The following is a 15,273-nucleotide window of genomic DNA, read 5'->3' on the forward strand; positions in this document are numbered from 1 at the left end:
TTTGCATACGCTTAGGCCGTATCTCAGCTGTGAGCGTCCTTTCCAAGGAGACTAACCTCTTATGATACAATTATCTTTAGACAGCGTACATACTGTGCAGTATCACCAAAGTACAATCTCCTCAAGCCATGCTAAAATATAACGCTAACTCTGGAGAGAAGGCTGTGCAATCGCCTCGCGTCTCTCTGAGGTAATACAATGCTGTTTCTTAGCTGACAACATGAGGGGCACCTGAGGGAAGATCAATATGGCTTCAGAGTCTATTTTTAAACTCCTGATGCAGTAGCGAGAACCTGGCATGTCGTCTGCTGAGACACAGGGCGAGTACCTCCTCCAACCCCAGCTGCCACCGGGCGCTGGCAGCACCAGAGAGCTGAGCCTACCGTCACCGAGAGGGCCGACAACATAGATGCTCTTCTATACATCTGAAGGGCTAAGGAGGAGCAGAGGTCAATCAAAGATCACAACAGACCGTAATCTTTGCGTTGGTCATTAGGCGAGAGGGAAGCAATGACGGCGGTAGGGGGAGATAAATAGTTAGCACTCTGGATTAAAGGCATGAAGAATGGCTGGTGGAAGGAAGACGTTTTAGAGACTAAGGGCAAAGCTTTAAAAGCCTTGGGAATATTACTTTTCATTATTATCTACAGGTTATTCTCTCTATATATACTATTTTTCTTCCTAAATTAAGAAAATAAACATTTATTAACAAGTCACCGGGTCAAATCCTGCTCTCCACTGAAGCCAAATCCATTGACTTCAATGTGAGGGAGCCCTGTGTAAACAATGATGGGCAAATTTGGCCCTTTATGTCCTGAAAAGTCTGCTTGTACCCATTTCTTTCAATCCTGCAAGGAAATACAGATAGAAGGGTTAAGTAATTGCTACGAATTTCTCTTGAACAACCAGGGGAGCATCAACGAGATGTGGCAAAGGAGCAAGAAAAAGGAACAGATAAGTAAGTACAGCTTTAAAGAGAATTTTATCCATCTTTCAGAGCAAAAGTACAAAAAGAGAGTGGATCTGAATCAAGCGCTACTGGCGTTTACTTTCTAAGCAACCACAAAATCCTTCATTTAGACTCGGTGAAACAGTACACAACTAGAGAAAACAGAAGGAACCAAGTACTCCTTTTCCTCTGCAAATGTCATTTGCCCAAAGGTGGACACTGTCATCCCTTCGGGCGCTCCGCTAACTCCAACTGTCTGCACAGTGCAGTGTCAGCCGCTGAAGACAAAACGTGTCTACTGTGCAGATGAGGAAAACCTGTGGTGTCTTACAAAAGTAACTTAACGTTTTGAACATTAGAAAACACTAGGTGCTTTTAGACACAGAACAATACGATTTTGGATGCATTTACCACTTTTATTTCACTATGCAGAAACATACATTCACCATGTGTTGTGATGCAGCTGACAGTGTAATGGACGCTATCCCTTCAGTGGGTATTATAGCTGGACACTAACGAGTTTTCAGTGGACGTTCTGTACAGGTTAAGGCTTGACTCTGAACTAGATAGTAAATGCTGACCAGATTCTCAAACAGATTTTTTTTTTCTTTTTTTTCCTCTGAGAACAAAAGGGAAATCAATAGAAAACCATCACGGTTATTTCAGATTAATAATTTTCTAATGCTGCAAACTAAGTAAAATACAGATTTGTTTTTTCTCCAAAATAACTACATATAATTTACAAGGTTAGGATCTGTGAAGGGTGACTGGAAGCCGACTCTGAACAATGCTGACAAAAATCGTTAAAGTTAATATACTAAAATCATTACTACCTCATAAGGTATTCAGTCAGGTATACAAAGCACACTTTGTAAGCATTTAAATATTTTGATAAGAGTAAAGATTCATCATCGTTTATCGGGCAGTAATAAAACCAGATGAAACAAATATAAGATTCAAGTTGTTTACTGAATAAACTGTGTTATTGGCACATCTAATGTGTGGTAAAACATTATACACAGTACCTATAGAGCTTCTAGCATTTTGGGGGTAATCTTCATTTACAATATCCGTAAACAAAAGGCTTGCCACCTAACAAATTTTAATTTGTTTAGACTTCCATAAACTGTGAAAGGCATGAACTGTTTATGTGTTACATGAGATCACTGTTTATATTGTTTATGAACGTGCAGGTATAGCTGAAAACTTAGACATTTTAAGAAAATTAAAAATGCTGCTTTTCTGTAATTTTATCGTTGCTTCATGCAATATTGTTTAACTGCTGCTGATTCAGATTGCTTTCTATGGGAAGGTATCTCTGCCAGTTTCTTTATTAACGGTCAAGATCGATTCTTCTGTACTGAAATTTTCCATAGACAGATACAAGTCAGTCAGGTTGGAACTGAGACTCCGTATAGGCTCTCGTATTCCTACTGGTGTGTATGTCTGGATTCATATGCAATCTAGGTTATTCCTGCAGGAAAGAGAACCGAGTTAATTATGTGAAGCAACTACTCTCTTGCAAAAGAGATTTTGTCAATTTGTTCGTGTAACAAAAGCTATTTGAAAACGGCATCATCCCAGTATAAGCAACTTGGCCCAAATCCAAAGTCCACTGACGCCAATGGAAAGAATTAGTGACATCAATAGACTTTTAAGCAAGCCACACTGCGTTGTCTCTGAAACAATTAACAGAATACCACAAGAATCACAGCTACTCACTCCTCAGTGACTGGTTCCATCTTCCAATTAAATAACAGACACTGAAATTCAGTTTTCTTTAGGCTCTGTATATCCAAAAGCAGGAGAGCAAAACAGCTTCAAAAGGTGCTGTGCATCGTACTCTGTTACTTACACCAAATGCTAGGGAATATATATTGTTTTGAGAATAAAATGCTGCTATCAATTTCAACAAACCAGACAAGCAGCTTTTTTTTTTTCTCCTTCTGCATACAGCATTCAAAGCAATTTGTGCAACGGTGCTGGCATTAACAGCTTTTGCATAGCGGGTTAGTACGCATGACATGTTTTGGCACACAGAATAAATATAGTTATATTAAGACGTCTGTTTAGCCAGCCACAATTGGAGAGCATGCCTTTACTGAAAAAAAGCTTGACACAAGAAAAGCTGCATTATCATCTCATCCTGATAAACAATGCTGCTTTAAAACACAAAATGTTCTTTCAAATACGAGAAAGCCAAGACACCCAAATACCGACACGCTAATTCACTGGATTTAAAAGAAAAATCAAAAGCAAGTTGGATCATATCTTTGCAAGTTAGGAATTAAAGCTTAACTTGTAACATAGCTGCACGTGACATTTAAAAAGCGGCTGTAGGTTTTTCCCTTGGCATTTTTAAACGAAATGCATACCTTTAAGAACAAATTATTTTTGTTCTTAAATGACATAAGAGCAGACAACAGATTTTTTTTTACTTCAGAATTAGAAAATTAGACTATATCAAAGCACAGACAATGAGAACTTTCCAAGAGAGCCAACAAAAGCAAATGAGTAGTTTCTCTTTCTCCAGCTGGCACCATCAAATGAAGAAAGATGTTTTAGAGCTGAATGTGGTTTATATTCAAATAGCAGAACTGATAACCAGCACAAATGAAGCTTGCAAATGCCAGTGAGAGAAAGCAAAGAGTTAAGAGGTGAATTATGGTAGGAAAACAACCTTTGCAGCATGCCAGCCCAATAAATGCCTAGGAAAATCATCTAGTCCTCTTACCTGTGGTCAATCCTCCCCATCTTCTGGTGTGATTTCTGTCTCTTTATGTACCACTACTTTGGTCACTGACATGTCAGGGTGCTGCTCTTTGGCTTCTTTAATTGCCTGAGCCAGCGCCTATCCCAAGGAAACCACAGAAGGGCAAAAACAAAAAGGAGGTGGAACATGCATGATCAGTAGCAAGGTGGAGAGATTCATGAGATATTACACAATTTACAAATGAGGAAAATGATTAAAATATGAAATATACCATCACTGATTTAACTAGTTTAATTTAAGGCATGCCAGCATGATATAGTATCTTTTAAAGCAATGTTTAGAAACGTTCTCTTTGGCAGTCTTCGGGGTAGCCTTTAGCAGCTTATAGGTTTTACCTGATCATGATCAATATCTGCATCTCCTGTGATGACTATTCGTTTTTCAATTCTTGTCTCTGAGATGCCTCCTTTCACAGTCTAGATGGGAGAGACAAACGCACATCAGTAACTTAATTTAAAGAGTGCTGCTACTCATCCAGAGAATGATCAGTGAAGGAACTCAGATGTGGCTGGACTGAACTGTCTCAAAACAGTACGCATGGAGGGGACAACCCTGAACTGCAACCAGAGCAGCTCTGAAGCTGGCCTGCTCTGAATGGACCAAATGCCCTCCAGAGGTCCTTCCAACACAGATAATTTTATGATTGCAATCAATCTGCACACATGTCAGGAGAGATGTTTGTATGTCAAAAATGGTAGGTCTTTATGGTAAATCCATCCCCTGAAGAAAAGAATGGACATACAGACGGCTCCTATTAAGACCTAGTTCAGCCCAACTGCAGGCTTCAGAAGGACATACAGGGAGGGCACAGCCTTTGTACAGATCATCTACTGAAGGGTGAATTTTGCTGCAGAAAGATGAAATCTTGTTCTCAGTGAATATTGATAGGAGAGCTGTCACGGCACTAACAGCGTTTCTGCTTAGGGAGGAACTGTTTTTTAGATGCTGTCTTGGAACCTGGAAGACCCAACATCATCTTCCTGTGCAGCCATAAGCTTTCTGCCTGGCTGTGGGCAAGTTCCTTAGCGTACCACTCGGCAATGCAACTGCAGCGTCTGAGTTGACTGCTTTTCCTGTTATGACTACATGATACAGATTTACTATGTGCTTTCAACACCATGCAGGTGTTGAAACACCTGTTAGCTCAGGACTCAAAGGCAGCATAGTCACGTCAATGGAGCCTCGTGGTCAGGCAAATTATTCCTTCCTGGCTACTGTAAGATGCCAATGTGGCTACACTGCTTCCAGCTCCAGACAGTATTTGTAGTTAACTCAAGTGCCTCTGCACAGACAACGTTTTGTGCTTGTACAGACATACCCTAAGGGTTTATGACTCTCAGGACTCCTGTCAAGTCCATGGATGATGTGTTAATGAAGCCAGTATAGGCAAAGACAGGTGAATGAAGACACGTACCCAAACCAGACAAGATTTTGTCCAGAGTATAAGCACATGTCCACTTTTAAAAATAAATAATAGAACTGAAGTTAAGAAAACATACACCTTTGTGGGGGAAAAAAAAGCTCCCTATTTTCTGAGGACTCACTTTGGTGATATGTGTAGTGGTTGTAGTGCTGGTGGTTTCAGATGTAATAGTTTGTGCACTCATCAATACGCCTGGTTCTGAGTCAGCGCCACAATCCACCTAGGAAAGAGAGAAACAGTCATCAAAACCGTGCTCCTGAGCACAGGGAGGCAAGAAGTGGACTGGCTAAACTGCCCTGCTTCTACAGCTTTTAACAAAGCAAGTATCTAATGGTAGGGAAATAACTCCTATTAGGGTGAGATAACATGTCACAGTATTTCTCTCTGCATCTGGAGACTCCCCTTTGCTTCTGGAAGGACAGATGAGAAGCTGGGGCTTTCAAATCTGTAGTTTCATCAATGTTCTTAAAAGGCTCTAGGCCTGAGTCACCCTCAGGTAAGCTATACTTATATACATCCTCCTGTTGCTAATATTTAATACTTGAACTGCTTAGAACAGTTTACACTAAGGCATACACCTAAAAATGGGTGAAGAAACATGGGTTCCTTAAGGAATGTTAAATTAGACCTTTTGCAGTATTTCTTACCTGAGAAGACTCATACGTAATGGTTTTTGTTTCTGTATGGACTACTGGCACTTCCTTGGTTGAAATTTCAAGGTTTTCCCCACCAGCAGAAACACTGCTGAAACTGATAGTTTCAGTCTTCACAACTGGTGACTGTATGAACAAAAAAAAAGGAATTGGAATATTCAGCAAAGCTTATGGATTTCTCAGAACATTTTCTTTTTCCTTGTGAAAAGGAAGAGGAATAACTGAAAAGTGCCCTGCATTAAAAAAAAAAAAAAAAAGAAAGAAAATTCTCTTCATTATAGTGGTACATACATGTATATACTGCTGGCAACATTTAGGACTGTCCCAGACTTCATGAAAACAAACTTCAGAAAAGATCTAAACACTACAGGAGACAATGGGCACAACCTGGAACACAGGAGGTTCCCTCTGAACATCAGGAAACATTTTTTCACTCATGAGGGTGACTGAGCACTGGCACAGGTTGCCCAGGGATGCAATGGAGTCTCCATCCTTGGAGATATTAAAATGCTGTCTGGACATGGTCTTGGGTAAATGGCTCTGGGTGGCCCTGCTTGAGCAGGGGGGCTGGAGCAGACAACCTCCAGAGGTCTCTTCTAACCCCAGCTACTCTGGGATCCTGTGAGTCTACATTTTCTTAAAATGACAAGAGAACAAATCTTGTTCAGGCTTAGTCTTCCATTCGGCTCTCAGAAAAAAAGAGCAAGAACAAGGTTGGTGTTGTTTTTAACATATCCGCATAACAGTTCTTGAAATTCTGCTAATGGGACTAAGATAAGGAACCTGGGTTGTTTAAGACATAGTAAACTTATTTACAATTGTACCAGGCATAGAAAAAAACAATGTATTTTGTGTCTCTGAAGACACGTGAGCTTTGCCAATCTTGATGGACTTTCCCAAAGAGAATGCCGCTCAATCCTTTTCATCCATTGCATAAAATGTCACCGAATTAGGTATTTCTCTGTAGCATGAAAGGTGCTTTTAGGTAAAATAGGCATGGCATTTTGCCAATAATGGAAACCAGCAACAAGCCGTGAACGTGCCATGCAAGGAGGAAATAAGAGGAGAAATAAACTGTCTGCTGCAAAGATGCAGTCATACAAGCTTGGTACACTTGGCGTTCCATGAGAGGAATTAACTTAGTCCACTACGCCTACATTTACAATTCAGCACAGACGTGACTGATTTAGTAATGAGTTACCTCGAAATGAGGTTTTCTTTCCAAAGACTCTGAAAGGTGGACTGTTGTACTGTGCTCCTCCGCCTTCTCGCAGGAAGCTGCAGCAGCAGCGACTCCGTCCTGTTTGGTTAGGGTTTTCCCAGCCTCCTCCCTTTTTTCCTCCTTCGCCCCCTCAGTCCCAGCAGAGCCCTCCTTCCCCTTCACGCCCGCAGCCACCGCTGACACTGCCTCAGCCTGGGCATCCAGCGCAAGTCCGGTGGCTTTAGCCGGATCTCCGCTCACATGCACGTTCATCCCGTGTCTCTCCTCGACAACCACAGTCTCCTGTACAACCTTCTTCACCGTGTCCTGATGTGGTTGAACCGCTTGCTTCATTTCACTGGATGTTATCTCCTGAGATGTCGTCGTGTCTATTCTCTGCAGGGACAGAGAAAAAAAACCACAAACCTTCAGCGTCAGAAGCAGACAACATTACTTGCAACAGCTCCTCAGCTTAATGTACTGTGAACATAAATAAAAAAAAGGGTATTACATTTTGCCAATTTATTTCTCTCACGTTGCACAGACTTCCGTTCGCAGGACATCATCAGGAATAGTAGAAATGAAGAACAAAGCAAGATTCATAACTTTTAGAAGTGGAGAGAAACGTCACAGTGTTTTTCTCATTAGTATTTTTGCGTGAGTTTTATAAAGGCAAAATATAGCACCCTGCAAAATGACCAAAATAAAGTGAATTGAGAGAAAACCTGGGTGGGTTTTTTTGGTTTTCTTTTCTTTTCAGTGAAGTTTCTATCGTGGTCTATTGTAACAAAGGAAAAGGCACACAAATACATGCATTAGTTATATATAGGTTCCGAGTTATGCACAAAAACAGGAAACAAAAGAAAAGCAAAAGTAATCGGTGTGCAATTGTAACGCTGATGGAGGGAATCAAACGGCCACCTGAGCCCAGCTATGTGAAGTAGAAGTAACCCCTCCTATGAACTCAGTCGGTTTTCTGGCGGACTCTATTAAACTGAAGATATCGGAACCATCCAAGGTTTTTTCACCGGTGGACTGTTTAGTCTAAACAGACAAAGAAATGTAGAGTCATACACAGAAGAAAGGCAGACCCATGTGCACAGACATATTAATTACCAAAACCAGAGGCAGAGACAGAGGAACGGGAGAAGGTTGCAGGGGTACAGAGGGGTTGGAAACAGGAAAAGAATGGGAAAATAAATCAGAGCAAATTCATTATGGCTGTAATAAGCAGTAGTTACGAAGCATAGTTGTTAGCATTGGCATTTTGCTGGTTCAAGCAAACCTTTTTTTTTTTCCTTTTATTAACAAGCCACAGCAGCAATACTACATTTCAGTAACATGGATCTTTAAATAAACCAGAAAGGTTGAAAGCCTTACATAATGTCTGCTTCAGACCGTGGGACGGATTCAAAGTATGAGGGGGAAAAAAAATAAGCTGGGTTGGCTGCTGTCAACATAAAGCCAGGCAGCGAGAGAACCGCAAGGTAGGGTGGTGTGAGGGGGATTGCCTAAAAGAAGTCATGCTTTAATCTTTAAACCGTGGCATGAAGTCAAAGCCACTTGTTACCACTACTTTTGATGCAGACGACTCGGTAACATAGTGAGCAGTAGCAATGGTAAATGGCTGTTCTCTGGAATATCTCCACTCAGACAGGCTCTTATCTCTCCGGGCAAATGCCCCTGCTTTTACGGCTTCACTGCCAAGGTGTTTTTCTGCTTTGCCAAGCTGCAAGCTTCCCAGTGTACCATGTAACTGCAAATCCTGGTCCATCTTTAGTGTCTTTTTCAAACTCTCCTCTTCGGGACTTTGCAACTGAGATTCTCCTTCCTTTATGGGTGTCAGAGAGTCGGACAGCTTTCTTTTCGTGCTCTGCACGTCGGATCCCCGCCTGGCTTTCTCATCAGTGACAGGCTCGAGGATTTCATACTCAGCCACTACCGGAATGATTTTCACAGATTCTTGCACTTCCCTTTCCATTTTTTGCAAAGCTGAAGGCTGTACTGTTTTCTCGCCCTCTTTAGCTTTACTTGCCACGGTTACAATTTTCCCAGATACGGTATCATAGGACTTTCCTAGGGTGAGCATTTTCTGCTTATTCTCCTCTTTGGATTGTATTTCACTTTCCAAGTCCTCAAAGCTCTGCATTAGAATGGTACTGGATTTTAATATCTCAGGTGGAAAGGCAGTTTTACTGCTCACAGTCACTACTTTGTATGCCAGATTTTTTTTCGATTCACCATCAACTACCTCAGAGGGTATTTTGTCTATAATAACCCAATCCTCAGTGCCCTATATTTGAGATATAAAAGCTAAATTAGAATATCTGAAGATTTAGTTGTACTTCAGGAGCACTAAAGTATGAAGACTTTTAAGAAATCAATGCTACCTCTTCTGAAACCATAAATAACTTTTACCATTGCACCTCTTAGAGCACTTATCAAACAAATAAATAGGATCACCTTAGGCAAAGTATGATTCCTCTGTAGATTCCCTCCCCATAGAGGCCCATATAATGTGGACACAAATATTACTTTTGCCACACTATTTCCACTGTAATTTGAAGCAGGGTAGCATTTTAGCACATCATTTAAAACAATAATTGGAATCATCCTGAGGTTAAAAATCATGTATCACAATGGTTCATAACGTTACAGTGGAAAACGAATTACAAAAATAGGGCAAATAAGCCCATTCAACTGTTCCGCTGTTGTCACAAACACACTGTTGATAAGGTTTTAGAGTAGTATGCATTTATACGTAGATGTAGCCTCCATTGAATTTCCTTGTTTTCATTAGAATAACATCAACCCCCTTCAGCATTGTTTAAATTGAATAGTACAACACAGTAAACGCCATACTGCTAAAGATATTGAACTGAACTTAATGCAGCATCTTTTTTCCTCCTTATGCAAATATGCTATGTGATTTGCTTCAACTATGCAATCAGCATCCAGTTATTTGACCTTAAGACCGTAACTTCTGCATTTAACTAAGCAAATGTGGTAGTTTAAAATCGAATGAATTAAAAATAACCTCTAGGGATGATGGGATACTTTTCTGGATAATGATTTGATGAGAAGTAACCAAAGTGCCAGCAGATTCTCCTTCCTGCAGCTTCTTCTCTATCACACTTGGCTAATAGAAAAACCAATAAGAATACAAAGTTCACCATCACTCAGCATAATGTGAATTCACTTGACAGTATAAAGGAAATTCATTCTAATGACAGAAGTGCCCCATTCACCATAACGTTCTCAGTGAAGCTTATGCTGGAAACGCATGCACAACTGCAAACAACATCCACAAACAGCACCGTGCAAGTAGATTTCTAACTAGCAGAGGAATCAGTCTCTATTAGGAAGCCATAAGCTCTGAAGGGGACTCATTCCTTAGAATTTGGCCCCCAGATTACATCTCTCTCTGGAACTTACGACATTAAAAAAAAAAGTGGCTTGGAAAGGAAAAAAGATAATAAAATAATAAAAATTGCCAGCCTATCTGACTGCATTTCAAGAAAGCATTATTTGTTTTTACCTGCAATTCAAGGAATGTAGTACCTCCCTTCTGCAAAAATATGAGTTTTTCTGATTTTTCTCTTTCTTCTTTGGTCTAATGTCAGGGGAATAAATGGTTTTAGTAAATGGAGGGTATAAAGTCCACTATACTTTACAATAGCTCATCATATTTCTCTACTCTACAAATTATTAATTGCATGGTAAGTTAGGAAACAGAATTAAATAGAATAATTTTACAGCAAAGAGGTTTCCAGTAAGAAGTGAAATCAGTGTCTCTCCGTGATAAATGCAGACACAAGCATACTGTTTGCGTAGCAGGAAAAACAGTAAATTGAATAAAACCTGGGTGTGGATGCACTGTGTTCATTTCACCTCATATTATAACTGTGTCTGGTGCCAACTTCCATGGCTTCCATCAATATCCTACAACAGGTCCCTCCACCTTCACCCTGGCTTTAGCTTTTTCCTGAGTTTGCAGCCTTCCCTGCTGAAGCAGGCAGAAGGCACGTCCTCCAAAGATTTCACCTCTCCTTTTCTCCTTACAAGAGACCTCAGAGTCCTTTTCCTATGCAGCAAACTAACCGTTACTGTATTATCGCTATAGTGTGACACCAATATCCTCCTCATTTGTATCCCATGCGTGCCTTCCCAATGCTGTGAGAATGGTAAGAGTAGCTCCGCAACTTGACCAACTGGGAAAATTTTAAATGTCAGTAAAACTCAATTTCCTAAGCCTTTTGAGCCCAGCTTCTGGGCTGGCTACCTTTTTCATTTGGCCAGAGCAAAGCAGGTTTCTTGCCAAACCCTTTCTCCCACTTCAACAGGTAGTGTACTCATTAGACATGCCAGTGGAAGGGCTATGACTGGCAGGATAAAAGGCTCCTGTTTTAAATATGGATACTCCATGCACTCAAGAAGAAAGGCAGACATTTAAAGAAAGGTACAAAACTAGAAACTAGAGACAGAGAGGGAGAAATGACTCATCTACCTGACTGCAATGAGATGCATAACTTCTGTATTTCTAAAGTGCCGGTTTAATCCAATCCGGGTCAGACTAAACATTGTCAAGAAGTTTGTTAATGTGACAGCTTTCATGTTCTGTGGCGCTCTGGCCACCATTATGGCAGATGTTTAAAACTCTATTTTTCATAACTGAAGAAAACCAAAGTATTTCCCCTATTATTGCAAGAAACCAACTGGTGACTAGATAGACTTAAAGTCAAAATGACCAAACACACACAGGTGTCAAATGCTCAAAGCACACATTTTGAAAAGGTGTATTTTCCCTTCTGCTCTTGTCTTATTATATTAAAGGGCTACAGGTAACAGCACTGAATACACTTTTAAAGTGGATATGTTAACGTTTAACTTCTTTGATTAGAAGAAACTACTACATAATGCAATTCTACGTGCTCTCTATCCTGACTGCCTCCACATTCCTCAGTAGACATCAAGGTGCTGATTTTGACCTACACATGACTTAATCTTTTCCCTAACAAACTCCTCTCTCAGCAGGACATGTGAACTGAAACCACCCCGCCCAGTGGGACCAAAAAGAATGGTCAGATGTTATCTACAGCAGGGGTCCTTTAGTGCCAGAAGTCACCTCAGAGTTCGGCTCTGATAGCTCAAATCCACTCATATTTTTCCACAGAAACACCTTCATTTGGATGAGATTCTGTGGGACAGCTGTAGTTTACTTAAATGCATATAAGATATAGTAAATGGACATTGCTTTTGAGCAAGTCCTTTTCTTCCAGTAAGAGAAGAGGTACCAGATAAGGATATTCTTGCCCTTTTCCTTTCCAAATGAACGGTTAAATTCAGATGTGTTTCCTCAGGGTGAATCCTGTAACTGTGTAATGCTTTGCTACTGCTTGCATATTTTAATTAAAAATTGCTATTAAATTTCTACAGTCATAAAGACATGAAATGAAGTGAGGGGGTCATAAGTTTGCTTCACCTGTATTCCTCTGATTCAGGCTCAGGTAGCCAGCCACTCCCTTTTTCAACAGTTCCTCACGTCTTTAATATGTTAAATGCATTCAGTTTATTACACTTACAATTTTACTTTTAAGAAAGAAAACACGTGTTTTCAAGTACAACCAAACATGGTTGTAGGACCTACTATGATTCCTGAACAAGGCAGTAGGAGCAACATTAAAACTCCTCAGTGGTCTCTCCAAGAGATAAGCTTTGGGCACCGAGTCTGCTTTTCAGGTATTTTAACCCAACTCGATGGCCACTGTAATGCACATCTGATCCCAGTATCAGCCACTGGTTAGATGGGGATAATGTGGGAGAAGAGGAGCTAGGGCCTTTTTCATGGCAACATCCCTTTCCCTAAGAAAAGAAGTTGACGCGTGCCGTCTGTGTGCCTCCAGGGATTCCCTTCCCCAGAGAGCTGCGAGTCTGCAATCCCAACCTCTAAGGTGGGAAAACAGAAGACTTTTCCGAATTATACTCTCCAGCCAATTTTTGCTGAGTTCACATCAGTGCTGGGGGGACAGAAGTGAATTTTATGACCATTTATTGGTCTGTAATGCTAAAAACAACTGGTCACCATAAAGATGATTCCTGTGAGACAAAACCCAGATACCCATCCACAATAGCATAAGATTAATCTTCATGCAGATCACACAAGCATATTTCTTTTTGCTCCACTGAATTTAAATCAGGATCCTCTGCTTTTTTTGAAGATCTGTGTATTTTAGGGCAACATGAATGTTACATTGTTGCCTCTACATCTCATTATCTACCCACAAACTCAATAAAAGGCAGCTTTTTATTTGGCGAGTTTCTCGCAAACACTTCAAGACTGCACAGTGAACAAGATTTTTTTTTCAGGCATGCACACTGCATGCAAACGCACACGCTTAGCAATCGGCATTGGGACTTCAACAAAACAGTACCCAACAGGCTGCAGCAACTATCAGTTCCCTTATGGAACTGGCTAAGCAGGTCTAATTATCATCATTATTTCTTCCCTGTCTTCAAAGACTGAGAGAGTTCTGCGTTTTGCTCCGTATTTTTTTTTCAAGCTTGGTACCATACCCCCATCCATTCTGCTACACCGCTCCTCCCAACCAGTCACCATGATTTAAATTTTCTCTCCATCACCTTCACAGCTTCTTTCACGCGTGGCTGGACTTCCTCAAGCTCACCGAACCTGTAAGGAAGCCTGCATTTCGCACCCTCTGAGAGACCCAATTCTGCCCCGCGGCTTACCGTGAATTTCATACTCTAACTATATATTTATATATATGTATGTATCTTCCTTGCATGTTTGCTGCTAAAGCCCAAGTCCTGAGAAAAAAGGGAGCACCTGCAAGTGGGGAATGGCCTCTCAACCTACTGAGAGCTATTATAAGTAAAAACGAATAGACAAATACGTAATGAAGCCTTTCAGCTCACGCTGACCTCTTCAGGCACTAGTGGTTCAATCATAGGAGCTTCCTCCTGCCTTGCTGCAAGCCGAACGGGAGATGTGGAAAGCCTCTTCTCCCACTCATTAGACACAGCCGTTTCTGTGGAGGTTTCCAAGAAGGTGCGTTTCAGCTCGCTTATATTGGTCTGATGTTTCATCAGATCTTCCTGGGTTTTGTCTAGGTCCTGGACAGTTTTAAAAGAATAGAGCAGTTTGTAATACATCCTACGCCAACCAAATTTTAGAGCCAAAACACACAACTTGGGTTAGTAAAGAGGGAAGTAACATCTCAGGGAGCCGGGAAGCACAGCACTAACACAACACTCTGTGAAAATGTGGCATTTTGAAAGATAACAGCATAACATATCTCGTACAAGTGAGTATAAATATACTCGTAAAGAGCTTAACTGTATCGCTATCATTTACACCTGATAAAGAGGCTTCAAACCAACATACATATGCGCGTGGACGCACACACACATACGCGCACGCATATATATATATTTATAGCACAAGTTAGAGGAGTCATCGTATTCTGAGAAAAAAAATAATCTATTGAATTTATTAGCAGGTGGGAATACACAGTTCATGCATCGTAGTGCAGATTCACAGTTTACCACTAAAACTAACACACATGTACGTACATGCACTGGTATATACCAATACCAACCTCTAACATAAGATTACTATGTTTGACATACACATTTTCACCCTGTATTCGCTTAATCAGACTATTCTGAAAGAAGTGAAAAAGAAAGGGAAAGGTAAGGGACACAGTATTGAAAGGATACAAAATGCTGTTTCTACACATTTCTTCACAGAGAACCGACAATACCATGCTGAGAGAGGTGAACACCTCCAATACTTGAGCAACATCTGGGCCTTTCGTTTCTGTACCTGTGCCTTTAGATCTCCGTCCTCCTCTTGATCCGACTGCCAGCATGAGAAAGATTGGAAAACAACACCTTACTCACTCGGATGACCCAAGGATTTACAAAAACTAGTGAGAGGAACACGCGAGGTTAAAATCACATTTTCTCTATGTTAAGGGCTTAAGGAGAAGGCGGAGACACACTGGTCGACTTTGCATGGTTCTCCTAACTCAGAGCAAGCCTCCTCTTATCAAACTTGCTAACTGTGAACGGAGGAGCATTAAACATTTTCCTTTGATAAATATCATTGGTGTGCTCCATGTTCACAGCTCTCTATTTAGAGAGCAGCTGTCGGACCTTCTCACCGAGACTGCGGCTGGTTTTGGACCGAATGGCAACAGCAAATTCCTCAGAAGCCCATAATCCCGGAGTTTAAACATATGGCATCTCCTGGGC

At 40.9% G+C, this 15,273-nt stretch overlaps 1 protein-coding gene across 1 annotated transcript in view; it reads right to left on the reverse strand.

Annotated features, from left to right (window-relative positions):
* Positions 1–1,557: 1,557 nt before the first annotated feature.
* EPB41L3 (erythrocyte membrane protein band 4.1-like 3) overlaps positions 1,558–15,273 on the reverse strand; it is a 66,258-nt gene continuing 52,542 nt past the window's right edge. The window contains exons 14-22 of the mRNA XM_009879975.1: positions 14,843–14,878; positions 13,939–14,130; positions 7,921–8,043; positions 7,000–7,395; positions 5,793–5,924; positions 5,267–5,365; positions 4,058–4,138; positions 3,684–3,800; positions 1,558–2,423 (exon numbers count right to left, since the gene is read on the reverse strand). Coding sequence (XP_009878277.1) covers positions 3,690–3,800; positions 4,058–4,138; positions 5,267–5,365; positions 5,793–5,924; positions 7,000–7,395; positions 7,921–8,043; positions 13,939–14,130; positions 14,843–14,878 — 1,170 coding nt within the window. The 3' untranslated portion in view covers positions 1,558–2,423; positions 3,684–3,689. The remainder of the gene's footprint in view (positions 2,424–3,683; positions 3,801–4,057; positions 4,139–5,266; positions 5,366–5,792; positions 5,925–6,999; positions 7,396–7,920; positions 8,044–13,938; positions 14,131–14,842; positions 14,879–15,273) is intronic.

Source organism: Charadrius vociferus, unplaced genomic scaffold, assembly GCF_000708025.1.
Source record: "Charadrius vociferus isolate BGI_N301 unplaced genomic scaffold, ASM70802v2 scaffold202, whole genome shotgun sequence".
Lineage (NCBI taxonomy): Eukaryota > Metazoa > Chordata > Aves > Charadriiformes > Charadriidae > Charadrius > Charadrius vociferus.